This window comes from Aegilops tauschii, chromosome 2, assembly GCF_002575655.3.
Source record: "Aegilops tauschii subsp. strangulata cultivar AL8/78 chromosome 2, Aet v6.0, whole genome shotgun sequence".
Taxonomy (NCBI): domain Eukaryota; kingdom Viridiplantae; phylum Streptophyta; class Magnoliopsida; order Poales; family Poaceae; genus Aegilops; species Aegilops tauschii.
This window is the reverse complement of record NC_053036.3, coordinates 86,707,118-86,730,470: the sequence shown is the minus strand read 5'-3', so window position 1 is coordinate 86,730,470 and position 23,353 is coordinate 86,707,118. Positions and strand designations below refer to the sequence as shown.

General features: G+C 43.8%; 1 protein-coding gene across 2 annotated transcripts; it reads left to right on the top strand.

Moving 5' to 3' along the window:
• Positions 1-16,629: 16,629 nt before the first annotated feature.
• Positions 16,630-22,622, top strand: LOC109785774 (BTB/POZ and MATH domain-containing protein 1). 2 transcript variants are annotated; one of them, XM_020344367.4, is made up of 5 exons: positions 16,671-17,346; positions 19,866-20,214; positions 20,851-21,127; positions 21,981-22,167; positions 22,292-22,622. In XM_020344367.4, exons 1-4 carry the CDS (start codon positions 16,871-16,873, stop codon positions 22,154-22,156), a joined length of 1,278 nt encoding a protein of 425 aa, XP_020199956.1. In that variant the 5' UTR covers positions 16,671-16,870; the 3' UTR covers positions 22,157-22,167; positions 22,292-22,622. The 2 variants fall into 2 exon arrangements, with proteins under 2 accessions (XP_040257626.1, XP_020199956.1); XM_040401692.3 differs by having other exon boundaries at positions 16,630-17,346; positions 21,981-22,622.
• Positions 22,623-23,353: the final 731 nt, after the last annotated feature.

The following is a 23,353-nucleotide window of genomic DNA, read 5'->3' as shown; positions in this document are numbered from 1 at the left end:
AAGTTTCACATGTTGCAGTAATTATTTTGGATCAAACGATCGTCCAGAAAGGAAAATTTTCTAGACCTAAAAACTGGCACAGAGAAGTTCATAAGTCCTAATGAGGTCTTTTTTGCAAGCAAAAGGGATCTGCTAGTATTGGAAATGGGTGCGAAACCATTACCGCAGGAGTTCTGTACGGTTTTTCGAATCAAAAGAAGTTGCAGTGGAAGAACTATAAAAGAACAGAGATGAACTACGAAGAACAGGGAGGAACGCGGAACCCTAATGCGGATCTGATATTTGAGAAGAAGAGGACTTACAGTTGCAGGTTCACTGCGGAGAGTCCCCGCCGTTCTTTGGACTAGCTCAGGTTGATGCAGCGGCCGAGGCTGAGGAAGACGAGAGGCGCGGCGGCGGCGGCGAAGCTCGGGCTCTGAGCCGTTGAGAGGAGGAAGATGACGGAAAGGGAAGAGTGAGAGAGGACCCGGTCGGGCCTATTTATAAGGGACGGCTGATGAGTGGGCGCGAGAAACGAGGAGGCTGAAGACATGATTATCCAGCTACAGAGGCGCCTCGATTTTTGGGATAATTATTAAAGATAAGGATCCGTTGAGATACGTTGGGCAGAACGTGCATTAATGGCGGATGACGTCACGGCGGGTTACCAAGAATCCAGAGGATGACATCATGGCGGGTTATAACCTTCGCGGAAACAGAAGCCGGAAGATTTCCTCTTAAGGTATTGAAGATTGACATGAACCGGTTCAAATCAATCTGGGGCCTAATGTTGAGGATATAGATACTGGTGTAACCCGCCCGAGATGGGCCGGGTTACGTTGCGACAGCTCTTCATTCAGAAGCCCAAGGACAGGTTAAGGATGGCGGTTTAGTAATAGGTCTAAGGCCCAGAGGCGACTTAAGGCCCGTAGTGGTAAACCGCCGTTGTGGCATGACTTGTAGTGTAAGGCAAGAATAGTTAAGAGTCCAAGCCGGACACAGTTTATGAGCCGGCCGGGACTCTGAGAGCCGTGGGGCATTAACCTTTCTATATAAAGGAACGACCCGGCGGCGGTTCAGGACAAGTAAGATGAGATCGATAGCCAGGTAGGGCGGTTTAGCTCCTGGTCATCGAAACCCTAAGTAATTCCACCTCAACTGGAGTAGGCTTTTACCTTCAACGTAAGGGGCCGAACCAGTATAATCCTCGTGTCCTTTGTCCCGTTTAACCCCTTTAAGCTTCCTAGCTGCGATGGCTCCACGACTAAGTCCTTGCACGAGGACATCTGCCGTGACAATTCCACGACAATCATTGCTATGCTAGTTGCTTCGTTCTATCGCTATGCTGCGTTACCTACCACTTGCTTATCAAGCCTCCCAAATTTCCATGAACCTCTAACCTTGTCCCCCTTCCTAGCAAACCGTTGTTTGGCTATGTTACCGCTTTGCTCAGCCCCTCTTATAGCGCTGCTAGTTGCAGGTGAAGATGAAGATTGCTCCATGTTGGATTATGTTTATGTTGGGATATCACAATATCTCTTATTTAATTAATGCATCTATATACTTGGTAAAGGGTGGAAGGCTCGGCCTTATGCCTAGTGTTTTGTTCCACTCTTGCCGCCCTAGTTTCCGTCATACCGGTGTTATGTTCCTTGATTTTGCGTCCCTTACGCGGTTGGGTGATTTATGGGACCCCCTTGACAGTTCGCTTTGAATAAAACTCTTCCAGCCAGGCCCAACCTTGGTTTTACATTTGCCCCACCTAGCCTTTTTCCCTTGAGAGTCGCGCTCTCGAGGGTCATCTTTATTTCCCCCCCCCCCCCCGGGCCAGTGCTCCTCCGAGTGTTGGTCCAAACTAGAGCCCTTTGCAGCGCCACCTCGGGGAAACTTGAGGGCTGGTTTTAGTTGTACGGACTGCTCATCCGGTGTGCCCCGAGAACGAGATATGTGCAGCTCCTATCGGGATTTTTCGGCACATTCGGGCGGCTTTGCTGGTCTTGTTTTACCATTGTCGAAATGTCTTGTAAACTGGGATTCCGAGACTGATCGGGTCTTCCCGGGAGAAGGAATGTCCTTCATTGACCGTGAGAGCTTATAATGGGCTAAGTTGGGACATCCCTGCAGGGTATTATCTTTCGAAAGCCGTGCCCGCGGTTATGTGCCAGATGGGAATTTGTTAATATCTGGTTGTAGAGAACTTGACACTTGACTTAATTAAAACGCATCAACCGCGTGTGTAGCCGTGATGGTCTCTTCTTGGCGGAGTCCGGGAAGTGAACACGGTTTCTGGGGTATGTTTGTCATAAGTAGGAGTTCAGGATCACTTCTTGATCATTACTAGCTTCACGACCATTCCGTTGCTCCTCTTCTCGCTCTTATTTGCGTATGTTAGCCACCATATATGCTTAGTCGCTGCTGCAACCTCACCACTTATCCTTTCCACACCCATTAAGCTTTGCTAGTCTTGATACCCATGGTAATGGGATTACTGAGTCCTCGTGGCTCACAGATTACTACAACACCAGTTGCAGGTACCGGTTTGCGATGATCATGACGCGAGAGCGATGTTGCTTGTTTTGGACTTCTTCTTGTGCTTCTTCTTCGATCAGGGGATAGGTTCCAGGTCGGCAGCCTGGGCTAGCAGGGTGGATGTCGTTTGAGCTCCTGTTTGTGTTTCATCCGTAGTCGGATGTTGATCTTATGTATGATGTATTGATGTATTCTTGCGGCATGTGTATGCCTTGTATGTATCCCCATCTATTATGTAATGTTGATGTAATGATATCCACCTTGCAAAGCGTGTCAATATGCGGTTCTATCCTTGGTGGGACCTTCGAGTCTCTTTAGGATAGTATCGCATATTGGGCGTGACACAAGGGGGGAGGAGAAGTTGAGGGAGAGCTCCGGCAGCACGACGGCGTGGTGGCGGTGGAGCTCGTGGTTCTCCGGCAGAGCTTGATACGTCTCCGTCGTATCTACTTTTCCAAACACTTTTGCCCTTGTTTTGGACTCTAACTTGCATGATTTGAATGGAACTAACCCGGACTGACGTTGTTTTCAGCAGACTTTCCATGGTGTTATTTATGTGCAGAAACAAAAGTTCTCGGAATGACCTGAAACTCCACGGAACATCTATTTGGAAAATAAGAAAAATACCTGAAGAAAAATCCACGTCAAGGGGCCCACACCCTGCCCACGAGGGTGGGGGCGCGCCTGCGCCCCTAGGGCGCGCCCCCCTACCTCATGGGCCCCCTGACGCTCCACCAACCTCAACTCCAACTCCATATATTCACTTTCGGGGAGAAAATAATCAGAGAGAAGGATTCATCGCGTTTTACGATACGGAGCCGCCGCCAAGCCAAAAAACCTCTCGGGTGGGCTGATCCGGAGTCCGTTCGGGGCTCCGGAGAGGGGGATTCGTCGCCGTCGTCATCATCAACCATCCTCCATCACCAATTTCATGATGCTCACCGCCGTGCGTGAGTAATTCCATCGTAGGCTTGCTGGACGGTGATGGGTTTGATGAGATCTATCATGTAATCAAGTTAGTTTTGTTAGGGTTTGATCCCTAGTATCCACTATGTTCTGAGATTGATGTTGCTATGACTTTGCTATGCTTAATGCTTGTCACTAGGGTCCGAGTGCCATGATTTCAGATCTGAACCTATTATGTTTTCGTGAATATATGTGTGTTCTTGATCCTATCTTGCAAGTCTATAGTCACCTACTATGTGTTATGATCCGGCAACCCCGAAGTGATAATAATCGGGACCACTCCCGGTGATGACCATAGTTTGAGGAGTTCATGTATTCACTATGTGCTAATGCTTTGTTCCGGTACTCAATTAAAAGAAGGCCTTAATATCCCTTAGTCTCCATTAGGACCCCGCTGCCACGGGAGGGTAGGACAAAAGATGTCATGCAAGTTCTTTTCCGTAAGCACGTATGACTATATTCGGAATACATGCCTACATTACATTGATGAATTGGAGCTAGTTCTGTGTCACCCTATGTTATGATTGTTACATGATGAACCGCATCCGGCATAATTCTCCATCACCGATCCAATGCCTACGAGCTTTTCACATATTGTTCTTCGCTTATTTACTTTTCCGTTGCTACTGTTACAATCACTACAAAACACCAAAAATATTACTTTTGCTACCGTTACTTTTGTTACTGTTACCACTACTATCATATTACTTTGCTACTAAACACTTTGTTGCAGATACTAAGTTATCCAGGTGTGGTTGAATTGACAACTCAACTGCTAATACTTGAGAATATTCTTTGGCTCCCCTTGTGTCGAATCAATAAATTTGGGTTGAATACTCTACCCTCGAAAACTGTTGAGATCCCCTATGCTTGTGGGTTATCAAGACTATTTTCTGGTGCCGTTGCCCGGGAGCATAGCTCTATTCTTTGAGTCACTTGGGATTTATATCTGCTGGTCACTATGAAGAACTTGAAAGACGCTAAGACAACAATTTATCCCTCAACTACGAGGGGAGGTAAGGAACTGCCATCTAGCTCTGCACTTGATTCACCTTCTGTTTTGAGTAAGCTTGCCGCACCTAAACCTGCTTCTGCTATTCGTTCTGATATGTCGCATGTTATTGATGATGCCACTTCTGCTATGCATGATACTTATGATGAAACTACTTCTATGCTTGATACTACGGTGCCACTTAGTGAATTTCTTGATGAACAAATTGCTAGGGTTAGAGAGAAAGAAATTATTGAAACTGGTTATATTGATGAAAGTGATGATGAAGACTTGCCTGTTATTCCTGAGGGTTATATTTTTGAAAAAGAAGCTGCTTTAGCTATTTTAGCTTGCAAAGATAGATATGAGCTCAAGAGGTTATTAGCTAAATGGAGTCAGCAATCTCTTAATGCTAGAATGAAACCTGACCCTGCTTTTGCTACTTCCCCTATATGTGTTACTGATAAGGATTATGAATTCTCTGTTGATCCTGATATAATTACTTTGGTTGAATCTGATCCTTTTCATGGCTATGAATCTGAAACTGTTCTGGCACATCTTACTAAATTAAATGATATAGCCACCCTATTCACTAATGATGAGAAATCTCGCTATCTTTATATCCTTAAAATATTTCCGTTCTCATTAAAGGGTGATGCTAAGATATGGTTTAATTCTCTTGATCCTTGTTGTGTGCGTAGTCCCCATGATATGATTTATTACTTCTCTGCTAAATATTTCCCTGCTCATAAGAAACAAGCTGCTTTAAGGGAAATATACAATTTTGTGCAAATTGAAGAAGAAAGTCTCCCACAAGCTTGGGGGGCTTCTCAAGTTACTTAATGCTTTGCCTGATCATCCTCTTAAGAAAAATGAAATACTTGATATCTTTTATAATGGACTAACCGATGCTTCTAGAGATTACCTGGATAGTTGTGTTGGTTCTGTTTTCAGGGAAAGAACAGCGGATGAAGCTGAAATTCTATTGAATAATATGTTGACAAATGAAAATAATTGGACACTTCCTGAGCCAGCTCCTGGGCCATCTCCTAAGCCTATTCCTAAACCAACTCCGAAGAAGAGAGGTGTTCTATTTCTCAGTCCTGAAGATATGCAAGAGGCAAAGAAATCTATGAAAGAAAAGGGTATTAAAGCTGAAGATGTTAAGAATTTACCTCCTATTGAAGAAATACATGGTCTTAATTTACCGCATGTTGAAGAAATATATGATCTTAATTCATCACCTATTGAAGAAACTCATGGTCTTGATAACCCGACACAGGTACTAAAGGTAAATTCTCTCTATAGATTTGATGAAGGTGATATTCTTCACTATAAGTCTGCTAGACAATGCTTAGATGAGTTTGACAATTTTATTGTCAAACAAGAAAATTTCAATGCTTATGTTGGTAGACAATTAAAACAAAATGCTTATATGATTGAACACTTGAGTGATTATATGTCTAGAGTTAAAGGTGAACTTAAACTCATTAGTAAACATGCTTCTATGGTTACCACTCAAGTAGAACAAGTACTTAAGGCTCAAAATGATTTGCTCAATGAATTGAATAGTAAGAATAATGATTATGTTGTTAGAGTGGCTACTAGAACTGATAAGATGACTCAGGAACCTTTGTATCCTGAAGGCCACCCTAAGAGAATTGAGCAAGATTCTCGGAGAAATAATATTGATGCACCTAGTCCTTCTAAAAAGAAGAAAAAGAAAAATGATAGAACTTTGCATGCTTCTAGTGAACCAATTGCTGAACCACCTGAGAATCCAAATGATATTTCTATCTTTGATGCTGAAACACAATCTGGTAATAAACATGAACCTAGTGAAAATGCTAATGATGATGTTCATGATGATGCTCAACCTAGTAATGGCAATGATGTAGAAATTGAACCTGCTGTTGATCTTGATAAGCCACAATCAAAGAATCAACGTTATGATAAGAGAGACTTTGTTGCTAGGAAACATGGTAAAGAAAGAGAACCATGGGTTCAGAAACCCATGCCTTTTCCTCCCAAACCATCCAAGAAAAAGGATGATGAGGATTTTGAGCGCTTTGCTGAAATGATTAGACCTATCTTCTTGCGTATGCGATTAACTGATATGCTCAAAATGAATCCTTATGCTAAGTACATGAAATATATTGTTACTAATAAAAGAAAGATACCGAAAGCTGAAATTTCCACCAGGTTTGCTAATTATACTTTTAAAGGTGGAATACCAAAGAAACTTGGAGATCCAGGAGTACCCACTAAACCATGCTCCATTAAAAGAAACTATGTTAAAACTGCTTTATGTGATCTCGGAGCCGGTGTTAGTGTTATGCCTCTCTCTTTATATCGTAGACTTGATTTGAATAAGTTGACACCTACTGAAATATCTTTGCAAATGGCCGATAAATCAACTGCTATACCTGTTGGTATTTGTGAGGATGTGCCTGTTGTGGTTGCAAATGTTACTATTTTAACGGACTTTATTATTCTTGATATTCCCGAGGATGATAGTATGTCTATTATTCTTGCAAGACCCTTTTTGAATACCGCAGGGGCTGTTATTGATTGCAACAAAGGCAATGTCACTTTTCCTGTTAATGGTAATGAGCATACGGTACACTTTCCGAGGAAACAACCTCAAGTTCACAGTATCAATTCTATTGGAAAAATCCCATCGATTATTTTCGGAGGTTTTGAATTTCCTCTTCCTGCTGTCAAGAAGAAATATGATATTCTTATTATTGGGGATGTGCATATCCCCGTTGAGGTAACATAGTGTTATTCGAAATTTCTCCGGTTCCATGTTTCTCGGAATGAGTTTGTTAACAAGACTTGATCAACCTTGTTAGTGGATTCCTTTTGATGAGCATGACATGGATGAAACTAGAAGGCACAACCTTCTGTACCATTCTTTTACTTTCTGTTATTTAGTTGAAATAAAGTAAAAATAGTATTTTTCTGTCTGTTTTCTGATTTATCTGTGCAATATAAAAATACCCCGAAAATAAAAGTTCTCCAAATGCCCTGAAAATGAAATATGATTTTTTCTAGAATATTTGAGAATATCTGGCACTGAGAACACTGCAGGAGGGGCAAGCACCTGGCCACGAGGGTGGATGGCGCGCCCTACCCCCCTGGGCGCGCCCCCTGCCTCGTGGGCCCACGGTGGCCCCCCTCCATTTATTCCTGCACCCACACACTCCTTCTTCCTCCCACAAACACCAATATCCAGCTCAAGCACGAGTTCTAGATCGTTTTGCTGCGATTTTCGATCTCCTTGCTCAAAGCACCTCTCACAAAACTGCTTGGGAGATTGTTCCTTGGTATGTGACTCCTCCATTGGTCCAATTAGTTTTTGTTCTAGTGCTCTATTCATTGCAAATTGGTGTTGCCTAGGTGACCATGTTCTTGAGCTTGCATGTCAAATTTATATGGTTCCAAGTAGTTCTAATGCATGATATAGTCTCTAGGCACTTGTAGGAGTAGTTGCTATCAATTTTATTGAGCTTGGTTCACTTTTGTTTGAAGTTACTAAAAATTTCAGAATTTTTCAGAAAATAATGAAGATATTTTTGAGGGGCTCATCGAGCCGAAGCTCGAAGGAAAAGCAAAATGAAGAACCATATAGGCCCAAATATAATTTGCCTCGCACCGCGGAGGTCCGGCCGTGTGAATGGCCTTCCGATGATTTCTTGAGAGAAGCCGGGATTTATGATGATTTCTTTTCATTGGCTGAGAATGCTGGCCTCACCGACTTCCTCCGCGACCAACGTCATCAGTATCTCTTACTCACCAATACTTTTGTGCAAAACTTCTACTATTTTCCTAAGGAATCACCTCCTTCAGTAGAGTTTCATTTATATGATGTTGTTAAGAAGATGCCACTAGATGAATTTTGCAAGGTCTGCAAAATACCCTTCGAGGGTACCTTAGATGAACCACATCGTAAAGATGTGGACGGGTTTATTGACACCATTACTGTGGGGGAAACCAGGAAGGTTTCCGATGCAAGAATCACTAGCATACATTTTCCTATTTTACGCTACTTTGCCATATTTGCTAGTCGTTGCTTGATTGGTCGCGGAAACTGTGGAAACCTTAGTGTTCCTGATATTATCATTTTGTTCCATGGTTTATTTTCCGATAACACTGTTAGTATGGGCGGAATTATTGCTAAACGGTTAAGTCTGAACCGTACTAAGGGTCCCATCTTTGGAGGTATTTACGCTTCACGCCTTGCTGCATATTATAATATACCTATTAGGCAATATGAAAAAGAAGAAAAATTTCTGCCCACTGCTTATTTAGATTATAAGAGTATGGTAGCGCATGACTTTATTGTTAAGAACAAAGAAGGGGAGCTTAAATACAAATTGTTCTTTGATAAACATCACCCTGAGACTATTACCTTGCCTGCTCCTTCCTTGTTTAATTTGTCTGAAGGCCCGTATCTCGTTCCGTGGGCGGCCATTTACGCCTACATGAACCCTACACCAGCCCCTGAGCCGGAACCACAATTTGAGCCTCCACGACAGTCTGATTATTTTTGGGATCCGGAGATGACTGCCAGCCAGTGGTAATCAGAGTCTTCTTCATCTCAGTATGACCCCGGCTACAACTATGGATATCCGCCAGGCCATCCGTGGCAATAAACCAACTTAGGCCAAAAGCCTAAGCTTGGGGGAGTACGTATTTCCCACCGACATTACATTCATGTTCACACACACTCATTGCTAGATGTCGGTGCTCATACTCTTTCACTGTAATATCCATGCTAGTTTATTTTCTTTTTCTTGCTTTCTTCTTGTGTGTTTGATAAACTTTAAGAAAAAAATTAGTGTAGCTTCTAGCTAGTTTACTTTTCTTGCTGTAGTAGTAATAATTAAAAAGAAAACCCAAAAAGATTTCCCGTTCTTCTTTTGCTTGTTGGGAGCTTTCCCGTGTAAATAGTTTTATTTCTTTTCTTTTCTTTGGGGGTCGATAGGAGAAGACCATAATTAAATTGTTGAAGTGGCTCTTATATGCATTATTGTTGATTTAACCAAGAGCCCATATTGCCTTGTCTTCTCCTACTTATTGAATGCTTGCAGATTCCAGCTTAGTCCAATGCACGTGCACTCTTATTATTCACATCGTTCGGTCGTGCAAGTGAAAGGCAATTATGATGATATACGATGGACTGACTGAGATGAGAAAAGCTGGTATGAACTCGACCTCTCTTGTTTTTGTAAATATGATTAGTTCATCGTTCCTGATTCAGCCTATTATGAATAAACATGTTTGCAATGACAATTAGAGATCATAGTTGCTCGTGACATGCTTGATTAGCTATGAGTTATAATGGTTTACCTTGCGTGCCAACATGCTATTAAAATGGTTGTGATGTGGTATGATAGGGTGGTATCCTCCTTTGAATGATTTAAGTGACTTGACTTGGCACATGTTCACACATGTAGTTGAAACAAATCAACATAGCCTTCACGATATTTATGTTCATGGTGGATTATATCCTACTCATGCTTGTACTCAATGTTTATTAATTTTAATGCATGTTCATGACTGTTGTCGCTCTCTAGTTGGTCGCTTCCCAGTCTTTTGCTAGCCTTCACTTGTACTAAGCGGGAATACTGCTTGTGCATCCAATCCCTTAAACCCCAAAGTTATTCCATACGAGTCCACTATACCTTCCTATATGCGGTATCTACCTGCCGTTCCAAGTAAATTTGTACGTGCCAAACTCTAAACCTTCAAATAAACATTCTGTTTTGTATGCTCGAATAGCTCATGTATCAACTAGGGCTGCCCTTATCTTCCATGCTAGGCGGGTTATTCTCAAGAGGAGTGGACTCCGCTCCTCATTCACAAGAAAATGGCTGGTCACCGGGATGCCCAGTCCCATGCTTTATGCAAACTAAATCAAAATAATTGCAAACAAAACTCCCCCTGGGACTGTTGCTTGTTGGAGGCACTCGTTGTTTCGAGCAAGCCATGGATTGATGCTTGTTGGTGGAGGGGGAGTATAAACTTTACCATTCTGTTTGGGAACCGCCTATAATGTGTGTAGCATGGAAGATATCGCCATCTCTTGGTTGTTATGTTGACAATGAAAGTATGCCACTCAAAATATTATTTATCTCTATTTCAAAACCGAGCTCTGGCACCTCTACAAATCCCTGCTTCCCTCTGCGAAGGGCCATCTATTTACTTTTATGTTGAGTCATCACCCTCTTATTAAAAAGCACCAGCTGGAGAGCACCGCTGTCATTTGCATCCATTACTATTAATTTATATTGGGTATGACTATGACTGGATCTCTTTTACCATGAATTACAATGTTTAGTCAGTCCTTGATCTTTATAGGTGCTCTGCATTTATGTTTTGCGGTCTCAGAAAGGGCTAGCGAGATACCATCTTGTTATATCATATCATGATTGTTTTGAGAAAGTGTTGTCATCCGAGATTTATTATTAATGCTCGCTAGTTGATTATGCCATTGACATGAGTAAACATGAGACCTAAGAGTTATTGTGAATGTGGTTAATCTTTGCTGAAAACTTGAATGCTGGCTTTACATATTTACAAAAACAAGAGCAAACATAGTTTGTAAAAGTTTTTCTTTATCACTTTCAGTTTATCAACTGAATTGCTTGAGGACAAGCAAAGGTTTAAGCTTGGGGGAGTTGATACGTCTCCGTCGTATCTACTTTTCCAAACACTTTTGCCCTTGTTTTGGACTCTAACTTGCATGATTTGAATGGAACTAACCCGGACTGACGCTGTTTTCAGCAGACTTTCCATGGTGTTATTTATGTGCAGAAACAAAAGTTCTCGGAATGACCTGAAACTCCACGGAACATCTATTTGGAAAATAAGAAAAATACCTGAAGAAAAATCCACGTCAGGGGGCCCACACCCTGCCCACGAGGGTGAGGGGGCGCACCCCTACCTCGTGGGCCCCCTGACGCTCCACCGACCTCAACTCCATCTCCATATATTCACTTTCGGGGAGAAAATAATCAGAGAGAAGGATTCATCGCGTTTTACGATATGGAGCCGCCGCCAAGCCCTAAAACCTCTCGGGAGGGCTGATCTGGAGTCCGTTCGGGGCTCCGGAGAGGGGGATTCGTCACCGTCGTCATCATCAACCATCCTCCACCACCAATTTCATGATGCTCACCGCCGTGCGTGAGTAATTCCATCGTAGGCTTGCTAGACAGTGATGGGTTGGATGAGATCTATCATGTAATCGAGTTAGTTTTGTTAGGGTTTGATCTCTAGTATCCACTATGTTCTGAGATTGATGTTGCTATGACTTCGCTATGCTTAGTGCTTGTCACTAGGGCCCGTGTGCCATGATTTCAGATCTAAACCTATTATGTTTTCATGAATATATGTGTGTTCTTGATCCTATCTTGCAAGTCTATAGTCACCTACTATGTGTTATGATCCGGCAACCCCGAAATGACAATAATCGGGACCACTCCCGGTGATGACCATAGTTTGAGGAGTTCATGTATTCACTATGTGCTAATGCTTTGTTCCGGTACTCTATTAAAAGGAGGCCTTAATATCCCTTAGTTTCCATTAGGACCCCGCTGCCACGGGAGGGTAGGACAAAAGATGCCATGCAAGTTCTTTTCCATAAGCACGTATGACTATATTCGGAATACATGCCTACATTACATTGATGAATTGGAGCTAGTTCTGTGTCACCCTATGTTATGATTGTTACATGATGAACCGCATCCGGCATAATTCTCCATCACCGATCCAATGCCTACGAGCTTTTCACATATTGTTCTTCGCTTATTTACTTTTCCGTTGCTACTGTTACAATCACTACAAAACACCAAAAATATTACTTTTGCTACCGTTACTTTTGTTACTGTTACCACTACTATCATATTACTTTGCTACTAAACACTTTGTTGCAGATACTAAGTTATCCAGATGTGGTTGAATTGACAACTCAACTGCTAATACTTGAGAATATTCTTTGGCTCCCCTTGTGTCGAATCAATAAATTTGGGTTGAATACTCTACCCTCGAAAACTGTTGAGATCCCCTATGCTTGTGGGTTATCAAGACTATTTTCTGGTGCCGTTGCCCGGGAGCATAGCTCTATTCTTTGAGTCACTTGGGATTTATATCTGCTGGTCACTATGAAGAACTTGAAAGACGCTAAGACAACAATTTATCCCTCAACTACGAGGGGAGGTAAGGAACTGCCATCTAGCTCTGCACTTGATTCACCTTCTGTTTTGAGTAAGCTTGCCGCACCTAAACCTGCTTCTGCTATTCGTTCTGATATGTCGCATGTTATTGATGATGCCACTTCTGCTATGCATGATACTTATGATGAAACTACTTCTATGCTTGATACTACGGTGCCACTTAGTGAATTTCTTGATGAACAAATTGCTAGGGTTAGAGAGAAAGAAATTATTGAAACTGGTTATATTGATGAAAGTGATGATGAAGACTTGCCTGTTATTCCTGAGGGTTATATTTTTGAAAAAGAAGCTGCTTTAGCTATTTTAGCTTGCAAAGATAGATATGAGCTCAAGAGGTTATTAGCTAAATGGAGTCAGCAATCTCTTAATGCTAGAATGAAACCTGACCCTGCTTTTGCTACTTCACCTATATGTGTTACTGATAAGGATTATGAATTCTCTGTTGATCCTGATATAATTACTTTGGTTGAATCTGATCCTTTTCATGGCTATGAATCTGAAACTGTTCTGGCACATCTTACTAAATTAAATGATATAGCCACCCTGTTCACTAATGATGAGAAATCTCGCTATCTTTATATCCTTAAAATATTTCCGTTCTCATTAAAGGGTGATGCTAAGATATGGTTTAATTCTCTTGACCCTGATTGTGTGCGTAGTCCCCAGGATATGATTTATTACTTCTCTGCTAAATATTTCCCTGCTCATAAGAAACAAGCCGCTTTAAGGGAAATATACAATTTTGTGCAAATTGAAGAAGAGATCTCCCACAAGCTTGGGGGAGGCTTCTCAAGTTACTTAATGCTTTGCCTGATCATCCTCTTAAGAAAAATGAAATACTTGATATCTTTTATAATGGACTAACCGATGCTTCCAGAGATTACCTGGATAGTTGTGTTGGTTCTGTTTTCAGGGAAAGAACACCGGATGAAGCTGAAATTCTATTGAATAATATGTTGACAAATGAAAATAATTGGACACTTCCTGAGCCAGCTCCTGAGCCTATTCCTAAACCAACTCCGAAGAAGAGAGGTGTTCTATTTCTCAGTCCTGGGGGGGCGCACCAGCCCACTAAGGGGCTGGTTCCCACCCAACTACAGCCCATTAGGTCCTTCGGGGCAGGTGGACCCTCCCGGTGGACTCCCGGAACCCCTTCGGTGGTCCCGATACAATACCGATAAACCCCGAAACCTTTCCGGTGACTGAAACTGGACTTCCCATATATAAATCTTCACCTCTGGACCATTCCGAAACTCCTCGTGACGTTCGGGATCTCATCCGGGACTCCGAACAACTTTCGGTAACCACATACAATTCCCATTACAACTCTAGCGTCACCGAACCTTAAGTGTGTAGACCCTACGGGTTCGGGAACTATGCAGACATGACCGAGACATCTCTCCGGCCAATAACCAACAGCGGGATCTGGATACCCATGTTGGCTCCCACATGTTCCACGATGATCTCATCGGATGAACCACGATGTCAAGGATTCAATCAATCCCGTATACGATTCCCTTTGTCTACCGGTATAGCACTTGCCCGAGATTCGATCGTCGGTATACCGATACCTTGTTCAATCTCGTTACGGCAAGTCTCTTTACTCGTTCCGTAACAAATCATCCTGTGACCAACCCCTTAGTCACATTGAGCTCATTACGATGATGTCTTACCGAGTGGGCCCAGAGATACCTCTCCATCATACAGAGTGACAAATCCCAGTCTCGATTCGTGCCAACCCAACAGATACTTTCGGGGATACCCGTAGTGTACCTTTATAGCCACCCAGTTACGTTGTGACGTTTGGCACACCCAAAGTACCCTTACGGTATCCGGGAGCTGCACAATCTCATGGTCTAAGGAAAAGATACTTGACATTAGAAAAGCTTTAGCAAACGAACTACACGATCTTGTGATATGCTTAGGATTGGGTCTTGTCCATCACATCATTATCCTAATGATGTGATCTCGTTATCAATGACATCCTATGTCCATGGTTAGGAAACCGTAACCATCTATTGATCAACGAGCTAGTCAAATAGAGGCTCACTAGAGACATGTTGTGGTCTATGTATTCACACATGTATTACGATTTCCGGATAACACAATTATAGCATGAACAATAGACAATTATCATGAACAAGGAAATATAATAATAACCATTTTATTATTGCCTCTAGGGCATATTTCCAACAGCCATGTCACCCCGAGCTGATTTGGAGTGGATCCTATTGTGCGAATACGTCACAGTTGCATTCTGCTCCATAGTTGCCTTTAGCAACACTTGCACATAGCGAATTTTTTCTAATGTTGAGCCTGATGGCTGGATCGAGTCCGCAACACGTGTAGGGGCCGCCAAAATTTACATCAGGGTACGCAAAAACGTATAAACACGTGCATCCGCATTCAGGAAAAGTTGCCTTCAAGGCCAACTGTTTCTCGTGATATACTTTGCCCACGCCATCAGGTTTCGCTCCATTCCACTCAAGCTCTCCCTTCCAGCCAAATGGCCAATCGGGTAGCATCAAGCCGTATACCTTCTGGAGTAGATAAGTCAAACGGTGTCTGCAGCGCTTGCTCAGCTTTCCCTAGCCATAGTGGCTATCTGCTCCCGAGTGAGAGCTCTGGCCGCCACGGGCTTCATCGGCACCGCGACCAGCATCATCGCTGCCATTGGCGTCCTGGTTGTTTTGTGCATCATCATCTCTCGCAGCCAACAGATCGACTCGAGGCGATCTTGCCGGTAGATTCGCCATGAAACCCTCCACTACGGAATCGGTGTTCCCACGACTCTCCTTGCCATTTGTGATGGATGCAAATAAACCATGAATGGACTCGGTAGGCTGGATCATAGGTACCTGCTATGTTGTCGCACGACGCGCAAAACGATAATGAGGACACAGTTTGTCGTAGCGCTTTCGACGACGAAAGACAGCGAGCGGCCCAACAACGCGGTATGGAACCAGCTCATGGAGGACGAGCACGTCGGAGTTGTTGACGCGGAAGTGTGTACTGCTGCTAGCAGGCAACGCGCCGCTGGTCAGCAGGGCGTCAGGACGCCACGCCAAGTTGTCGTCGACGAAACTGCGCACTAAAGAGGACGTCCTTCCTCGGGATCATCTAAACCAAATGGCGGAGCTACAGCAAGGCTGGATTGGCCATGGCCCGCCCAGCATTTTTAATTTGGTATGTAATTATTTTTACTGTTGGGCCATAGAACACTAGCCACAGGCTATTTCTTTCATTTTGGCCATGTCCAGCCTGCCCAGAGTTTTGCTTCAAGCTCCGCCAATGATCTAAACGCCGAAAAATGTCGAAGAAACGACCTGCGCCATGGATCGAAAGACGGCCAATCCCATGGTAGGCCCTAACTGTCGTGGGTAAAATCTGTCAGTAAAAGATGTATGAGAACGAGGCTTGATCTAACAAGAGGCAGGTGGGCGACAGAAGATGTATACAGGTCCAGGCCCTTGTGCGGTGGAGGTAAAAAAACTTATATTTAATATTTAGGAACGGAGGGAGTGCTACAGTATTTGCAAGCACTGGCGAATGCACGGTACGGCGACCCTGCACACCGAAGCTACTGTGACGAGTCCATGGCTTTTTTCCGGACGGTACACACATCCAATTCGAACTAGATTTGCTTTTCAATGCCAGGTGCATGCAACCCCAGCTCATCAGAAAACTCAACTTTACCAACGGTTACCCCTATCTACCCCCATGCGGCAGCAATAACTGACGCCCCGACCCAGCCTTTTGTTTTTTCGAGTGAATGACCGCCCCGTCGCAGCCTGAAAAGTCCTCCGCGCACCACGGGTCCACAGCCGGCTCGGGCCGGGACCACCAGCCACCCGAGCCAGCCAGCCCAGTCGGCAAGCCCCACAAGGCACCCCTGCCGTCTGACCCGTCTGACCGGCTGCCCCCCACCCGATTTATCATCGCCCACCCAACCCCAACCAAGAAGACCAGACCACAACCCAAAACCAAACACCACCACCACCTCCTCCCCCATCTCCTCCGTCACCCCTCCCCTCCCCGCCCCCCCAAATCCACCACCGCCGGCCCCGCCCCCCGCGGCCGCCGCACCGCAAATCCGGCGCCCCCGCGCCCCGATCCGCCCGATCCGCGCCGGATCCCCTCCCCCCACCGCGGGCACCCGCCGCAGATGGGCGTCGGCCGCACCAGCCGCGGCGGGCCCTCGACCGCGGGCCGGCCCTACTTCCCGCCGATCTCCGCGGCGCCGGCCGCCTCCTCCCCCTCCCCGCCGTCCCCGCCGGCGCCCCCCGTCGAGACAGCCTCCACCTCCGTCACCAAGACCGTCAACGGGTCGCACCACTTCAAGATCGCCGGCTACTCGCTCGCCAAGGGGATCGGGGTCGGCAAGTACATCGCCTCCGAGTCCTTCACCGTCGGCGGCTTCGAGTGGGCCATCTACTTCTACCCCGACGGCAAGAGCGCCGAGGACGGCGCCGCCTACGTCTCGCTCTTCATCGCGCTCGCCAGCGAGGGCACCGACGTGCGCGCGCTCTTCGAGCTCACGCTCGTCGACCAGAGCGGCAAGGGCCAGGACAAGGTGCACACCCACTTCGGGCGGTCGCTTGAGGGCGGGCCCTACACGCTCAAGTACCGGGGCAGCATGTGGTCAGTCCCCTTGGCTTGCGCTATAGAACTTTTATGATCGGACTGCATAGGTCACCAGATGGATACTGCGCTTTTCATTGCTGTTTGCAGAACTAGAGTCGTTTATTTCAGTTGGGATGGATAATATTGGACAGTATTCTCGAGTAGGAATTGGCAAGTTCTTAGGTTTGGCGGTGGCAATTAGGTCTGCGGCAATTTGGGAGATATATATGCAGATGGGAGCGGCTTTAGGTTTAGTAGTAGTCAGTTTGCGTTTAGGGTGTTTCTAAAGCAAATGCGTTATAAATGAATCTAGTATTGCATGGTATTAGGAGGCCCTGTCGCAGCATGCATGCATAGGTCACCAGATGGATACTGTGCTTTTCATTGTTGTTTAGAGAATTAAAGTCGTTATTTCAGTTGGAATGGATAATATTGGACAATATTCTTGGCTAGGAATTGGCAAGTTGTTAGGTCTGGTGGTGGCAAATAGTTCTGTGGCAATTTGGGAGATTTATATGCAGATTGGGGCTGCTTCAGGTTTAGTGTAATCAGTTGCGTTTAGACTGTTTGTGATGCAAATGCGTTAAAGGTGAACCGTAGTACTGCATGGTATTAGGAGGCGCTGTTGCGGCATGCATGCACACACCGGTGCCCCGTAGTTGTCCTTGTGCTCACGGGATCAAATCACAAGTTCTTAGGTTTGGTGGTGGCAATTAGGTCTGCGGCAATTTGGGAGATTTATATGCAGATGGGAGCTGCTTTGGGTTTAGTAGTCATTTTGCGTTTAGGGTGTTTCTAATGCAAATGCATTAGAAGCGAACCTAGTATTGCATGGTATTAGGAGGCGCTGTCGCGGCATGCATGCACACACCGGTGCCCCAGCGTCACCCTCGTGGTCGTCGGATCAAATCACAAGTGGGCAGTGCGGCGCTCCCGGCCGGAGAACTCCCCTGCTCACTGGGGCACCGCGTGCGCACCCCCCCCCCCCCCCCCCCCCTGGCGGTGTTATGTCGCGACCCAGGGAATTTCTTAACGAGGGGGCCACAAGATGGCAGAGGGGCTGCCTTCTCCCCACAGGCAGATTTACATATATTAATAATGACGATGATTCTCTACTCCGCACAGGCTACATCGCATCCTTCAAAGCCGGATTTGCTAATTCTCATCTAGATGAGAATCAACTCCTACACCATATAATTAATCCAAAAAAAAAAGAAAAATTTCCCACTAATCTCCGCGTAAAATCAAATGGTATAAAAGTTAGATGTCACCCCCAATATATGCTGTCGCAGGGATTCAGTTTATATAGCTTAATTTGCTGGAGTTGGCTACTTACCTGCTCTGCATGTCTGTTCATGCTTTATAATAAGAATTGTTATGCCGTCTTCTGTTTCATATTATGTCTTAACTGGGTGTCAATTCATTGGGGCTGAATGCTATTGTTTTTTGTATGGGAATGTAAAGTTAAGTGGTTTTGATGTTTATTTTCAAAAATCTGCAGTTCTGCACTAGAAAATTTACCTTGCTAGTTTTTAGACCAGTAAGTTAGTCCATGGTGGTATGGAGTTGTGTTGTAGACATGGTTGGTCGTTGTTAACGATTGGGTTATATCTGTCGATTTGATAACCACAGAATAAAGACATGGGCACATTAAGCTTGATATGCCTACCACTCTTCCTCTGGTAGTGTTGCAGCACAAAAGTTGATTGAAGCAATCCTGTTCAATTTTCCTTTGAGATCCATATGTTGATTCACATAAGTATCTGGTGAGGTTGAGAATTGCCTTTTTGTCATCCGGGATTGGATAGGACTACTATTTATATGGTGCTGGGACATTAATATATATATTGTTTCTGTATTTTTTTGTGGTAAGAGTATTGTAGGCTATGCTGCCCTAATATGCGTGGCACATTTATGGCGCTATGGTATTCTCCAAAATCAAAGATACTTTGATATGATAATGTATGCTGATAGAGTTATAATGGATGTAACGGAAATTATTTACCAGCTCATTCGTGTTCGCGAAAGCATATATTTGAGTTGCTCCCAGCCCTGCCAACTAGTTGCTGATTAAATAACCACCTAGGATCAGATTGCACTTTCTTGTTGGATGAGATTGTAGTTCATTCGCAAATCTTAGACAGTTGTGTGTCTCGTATAAGTTAGTAGTGTGACCATCTAGGTGTGGTTGTAGTTCCTTGTTGGATGACATTATAGTCTCTTTCTAACGATGAGTATTTTATTGTGTTTGGTTCCACTTCCTATCTTTTATTTGGCACTCTTATGTGTAGTCGTGTTTCTGGATGTTATGTAAATTGATAGAATACAGTGTCGAGCAAGCGGTTCATGTAAACATGTATGTGTTGATTTATCCTTGTTCTCACTTCGCTTGTTTGACCACGTGTATCTGTCCATCCTGTTTGAATAGCTTCTTGGTTTAGCTGTTTGATACTTATTACTGTATGCATTGAACCCTGATTTGGCTTGCCGTGCAGTAACCAAAGCAACTTCCTAACTCATTTCTGCGCATCTTGTAGGGGTTACAAACGTTTCTTCAAACGCTCTGGCCTGGAAACATCAGATTATCTCAAAGATGATTGCCTTCTGGTAAACTGCACCGTTGGTGTTGTTCAGTCACATACTGAAGGGCCAAAGATATACAGGATACCAGTGCCACAATCTGACATGTCTCAGCATATTGGGCATTTGTTGACCAGTGGGAAGAGAACTGACATAACATTTGAAGTTGATGAAGAGATGTTTCCTGCTCACAAGGTGGTTCTTGCAGCCCGATCACCAGTTTTTAGGGCACAACTCTTTGGTCCCATGAAGGATAAAAACATGAAGTGCATAAAGATTGAAGACATGGAGGCTCCAGTGTTCAAGGTTTTACATGGCTTCTTCTTTTCATTTTATTTATCTTTCATGATGTCTATTCCTGCCTAATTAATTACTACCATATCGTCTTTTACTGCCATAAAGTCTTGACGCTTTCTCCTTGCAACCATTTTTATCTCACTATTACTGAATTGGAAGCAAGTTAGTTTCTTTTTGTAAAAACAACCTGGTTGAAACATAACTTTAGTGCCTTGGTGCATAATATTATACCGTAACATCTGGAAATGGGGGTTTCAGTGTAATTGTCACGATTTCATTTTCAGATTTCAAGCAAGTTAAAGGTTTTTCCTTTGTTCCGTGAACTATTTATAGTACCTGATAAATTCGGTAAAGGATAACGCAGTGCAGATATGCTGTTTTTGCATCCATCATTTTTAGGGCAATCAGTTTGATGGAATATGCTGCTGGGAACTATATTAGTTTTAAGCTACCAGCTGCACTCTAAGCTGTAATCAGCGTAGTTCTAGTTCATCAAGTTTAACTTGGTCTGCTATCTTTTTACTATAAACACTTGCATTCTCTTGGCTCTGCAGAAATATGGTTCATCCATTTCATTGCCTTTTGAAACCTTCTATTACTTGAGCTGACTTGGTAAGCATCATATTCTACTTTGCACTTCTGCAGGCCTTGCTCCATTTTATGTACTGGGATGAGTTGCCCAATATAGAAGAGCTTACTGGTCTAAATACGACTTGGGTTTCCACTTTGATGGCTCAGCATTTGCTTGCAGCTGCTGACCGGTATGCATTGGAGAGACTAAAGCTGCTCTCTGAACTCAAGCTATGCGAAGACGTTGCAATAAACACAGTTGCAAATACTTTGGCGCTGGCTGAACAGCACCATTGCCACCAGCTAAAAACTGTTTGCTTGAAATTTGTGGCCTCGCCGGAAAATTTGAAAGGTAGCCAGCATTCTTCTGAATTTAAGACTGAGAATATGTTTTGCTATAGAATTTGGCGATATCCGACTTGTGGCTATAGAATTTGTTAGCATATATGTTGAACTACAATGCCAAGAAGTACTCCCTCCGTCCCATAATATAAGAGCGTTTTCGGAGGGAGTACTACAATTCTAAGTACTACAACTGAGTTGCCTATCAGATCCCATGACCACTCCGGCATACATACTGCATGAACACTGAAATGGGAGTGTCAGTAAACATCCATCAGTGTACTCAGGATCACATAAGCTGCAACACGAATTTGTTGAGGCTTTTGACACGAGTAGCCTAGATTTGCTCTTTGATTAATTTAGTGGTATACCACAAGGCTATGGCTTTTATGGTCTTGCATGTGAAGTTGTGAACATGAGTTCTGCTGATGCAAGCAAGTTGTTCCAATATACTCCCTCTGTAAACCAATATAAGATCGTTTACTCTAAACGACCTTACATTAGATCACTACTTTAGTGATCTAAACGTCCATATTTGAATCTGTAGAAAGACTTATATTTAGGAACGGAGGGAGTGGTACTTAAATTTTTCAAGAGTCTGCCAGGCAATGAACTCTTTGCCGCTGCTTATTGGTCAATGGTATGCTGCGTGAACCTTTTGCTAGTGTCTGACCTATTAGCTGTACCCTTGACCTTGCAGTATGTATTCACTACCAACCAAGCCACAAACATCTTGAATATATGAAAAAGCGATGAGTATTTTTCTATTTCTATGTAAACTGATACCCTTGGTTTTGGAACCATAGCATGTGATCTGAAATCCTAATCTGTCACACCTTCTAACTGTTTTCTTTCTTGTGCAGCTGTCATGCAAACCGAAGGATTCGATTATTTGCAGCAAAGCTGCCCTTCTCTCCTGACCGAGCTTCTGGAGTATGTTGCGAAGGTAGGAGACCATGCTGTGCCCCCCTGCTTATATTCCAACGAAGTGCTGGATGGCGGTGATGCCAATGGAAGACGTGTGAAACCAAGACTTTAACTGCTCCCCAGGTCAGCCTAGAAGGAGTTTCATGGCTGTTGTGCTGTAAAGTGTTCCTATAACAGCATGCATGTGGCATGCTGTAGTGTGTATCGGTGTTTGTCTTGTGATTCTGATCTTCATCTTCATCCTCAGCCGTGATGCTAGTCTGGAGCTCGTTGTTGCTGATATATATTCAACTGACTGGCCTACAATTGCATTTGCTGCGAAGCTCTGTTACTTTGCAGCCTGTGGTCATAAGTGCACACATACACAGGTGGCGCGGCGAAGGTTGACTGACCTGACCGGTACAAGGTTTGATCAAGCAGAAATAAAAGCGCAGGATGTGTTCACAGTTGGTTTGTGCTAGGTCAGCCTTGTCGATTCCTAGTCGTCTGCATGACTACTTGTATTGAGTTGAAACGATGTAATCCAATGAGATCTATTTGAATTGAATACCTATGTTTAAAGTTCTTGTGTTTGCTTTTGTCCTACGAGTCCTAAAACTTGCGAGTGGTTTGGTGTGATTGGTGATAGACAGTGGCATTTGTTCCTGCTACGTGTGAATGCTGATTGTTTTGAACAACTTAGGAATTGAACTGTTATCTCTCTAAGTTCGGTTTTCGTAGATCCTCACTTAATTTGCAGTATTAGCCAGTAAGAGCATCTACAGCTGAAGCAATAGTTCTCAGACATGGTTTCTTACTTGGTGCCGGTTGCAACAAGCTTATTGTGAATTTGGACAACTTGGGAGGTAATCAACTCGATGAACAATGGCGGGAGGCCCGCGGGATCTGCAGCGGCTACTGTTGATGACTGTTATCATCTACTCCCTCCGTTCCCAAATGTAAGTCTTTTTTAGAGATTCCACTATATATACATCCGTATGTAGTTTGTAGTGGAATCTAGTTTGTAGTGGAATCTCTAAAAAGACGTACTCCCTCCATTCCTAAATATAAGTCTTTTTAGAGATTCCAATAAGGGACTACATACAGAGCAAAATGAGGGAATCTACCCTCTAAAATGTGTTTATATACATCCGTATGTAGTTTGTATTGAAATCTTTAAAAAGACTTATATTTAGGAACCGAGGGAGTAGCTTGTGAATTCCTGCCTCTCTTTTTTAGGAATATCATAATGGCTCACTTAGATATTTCTTTATTACATGCTGCTAGAAATCGTCGCTATGTCATCCTTGGCCACCGCTCCAATACCTTC

Excerpts from the sequence above, each read along its gene's own strand:
- LOC109785774 (XM_040401692.3), top strand. The coding sequence starts at position 16,871 with ATGGGCGTCGGCCGCACCAGCCGCGGCGGGCCCTCGACCGCGGGCCGG. Across the intron at positions 17,347-19,865 it reads AAGTACCGGGGCAGCATGTG|GGGTTACAAACGTTTCTTCA; the intron begins GTCAGTCCCCTT and ends CGCATCTTGTAG. Across the intron at positions 20,215-20,850 it reads TGGAGGCTCCAGTGTTCAAG|GCCTTGCTCCATTTTATGTA; the intron begins GTTTTACATGGC and ends GCACTTCTGCAG.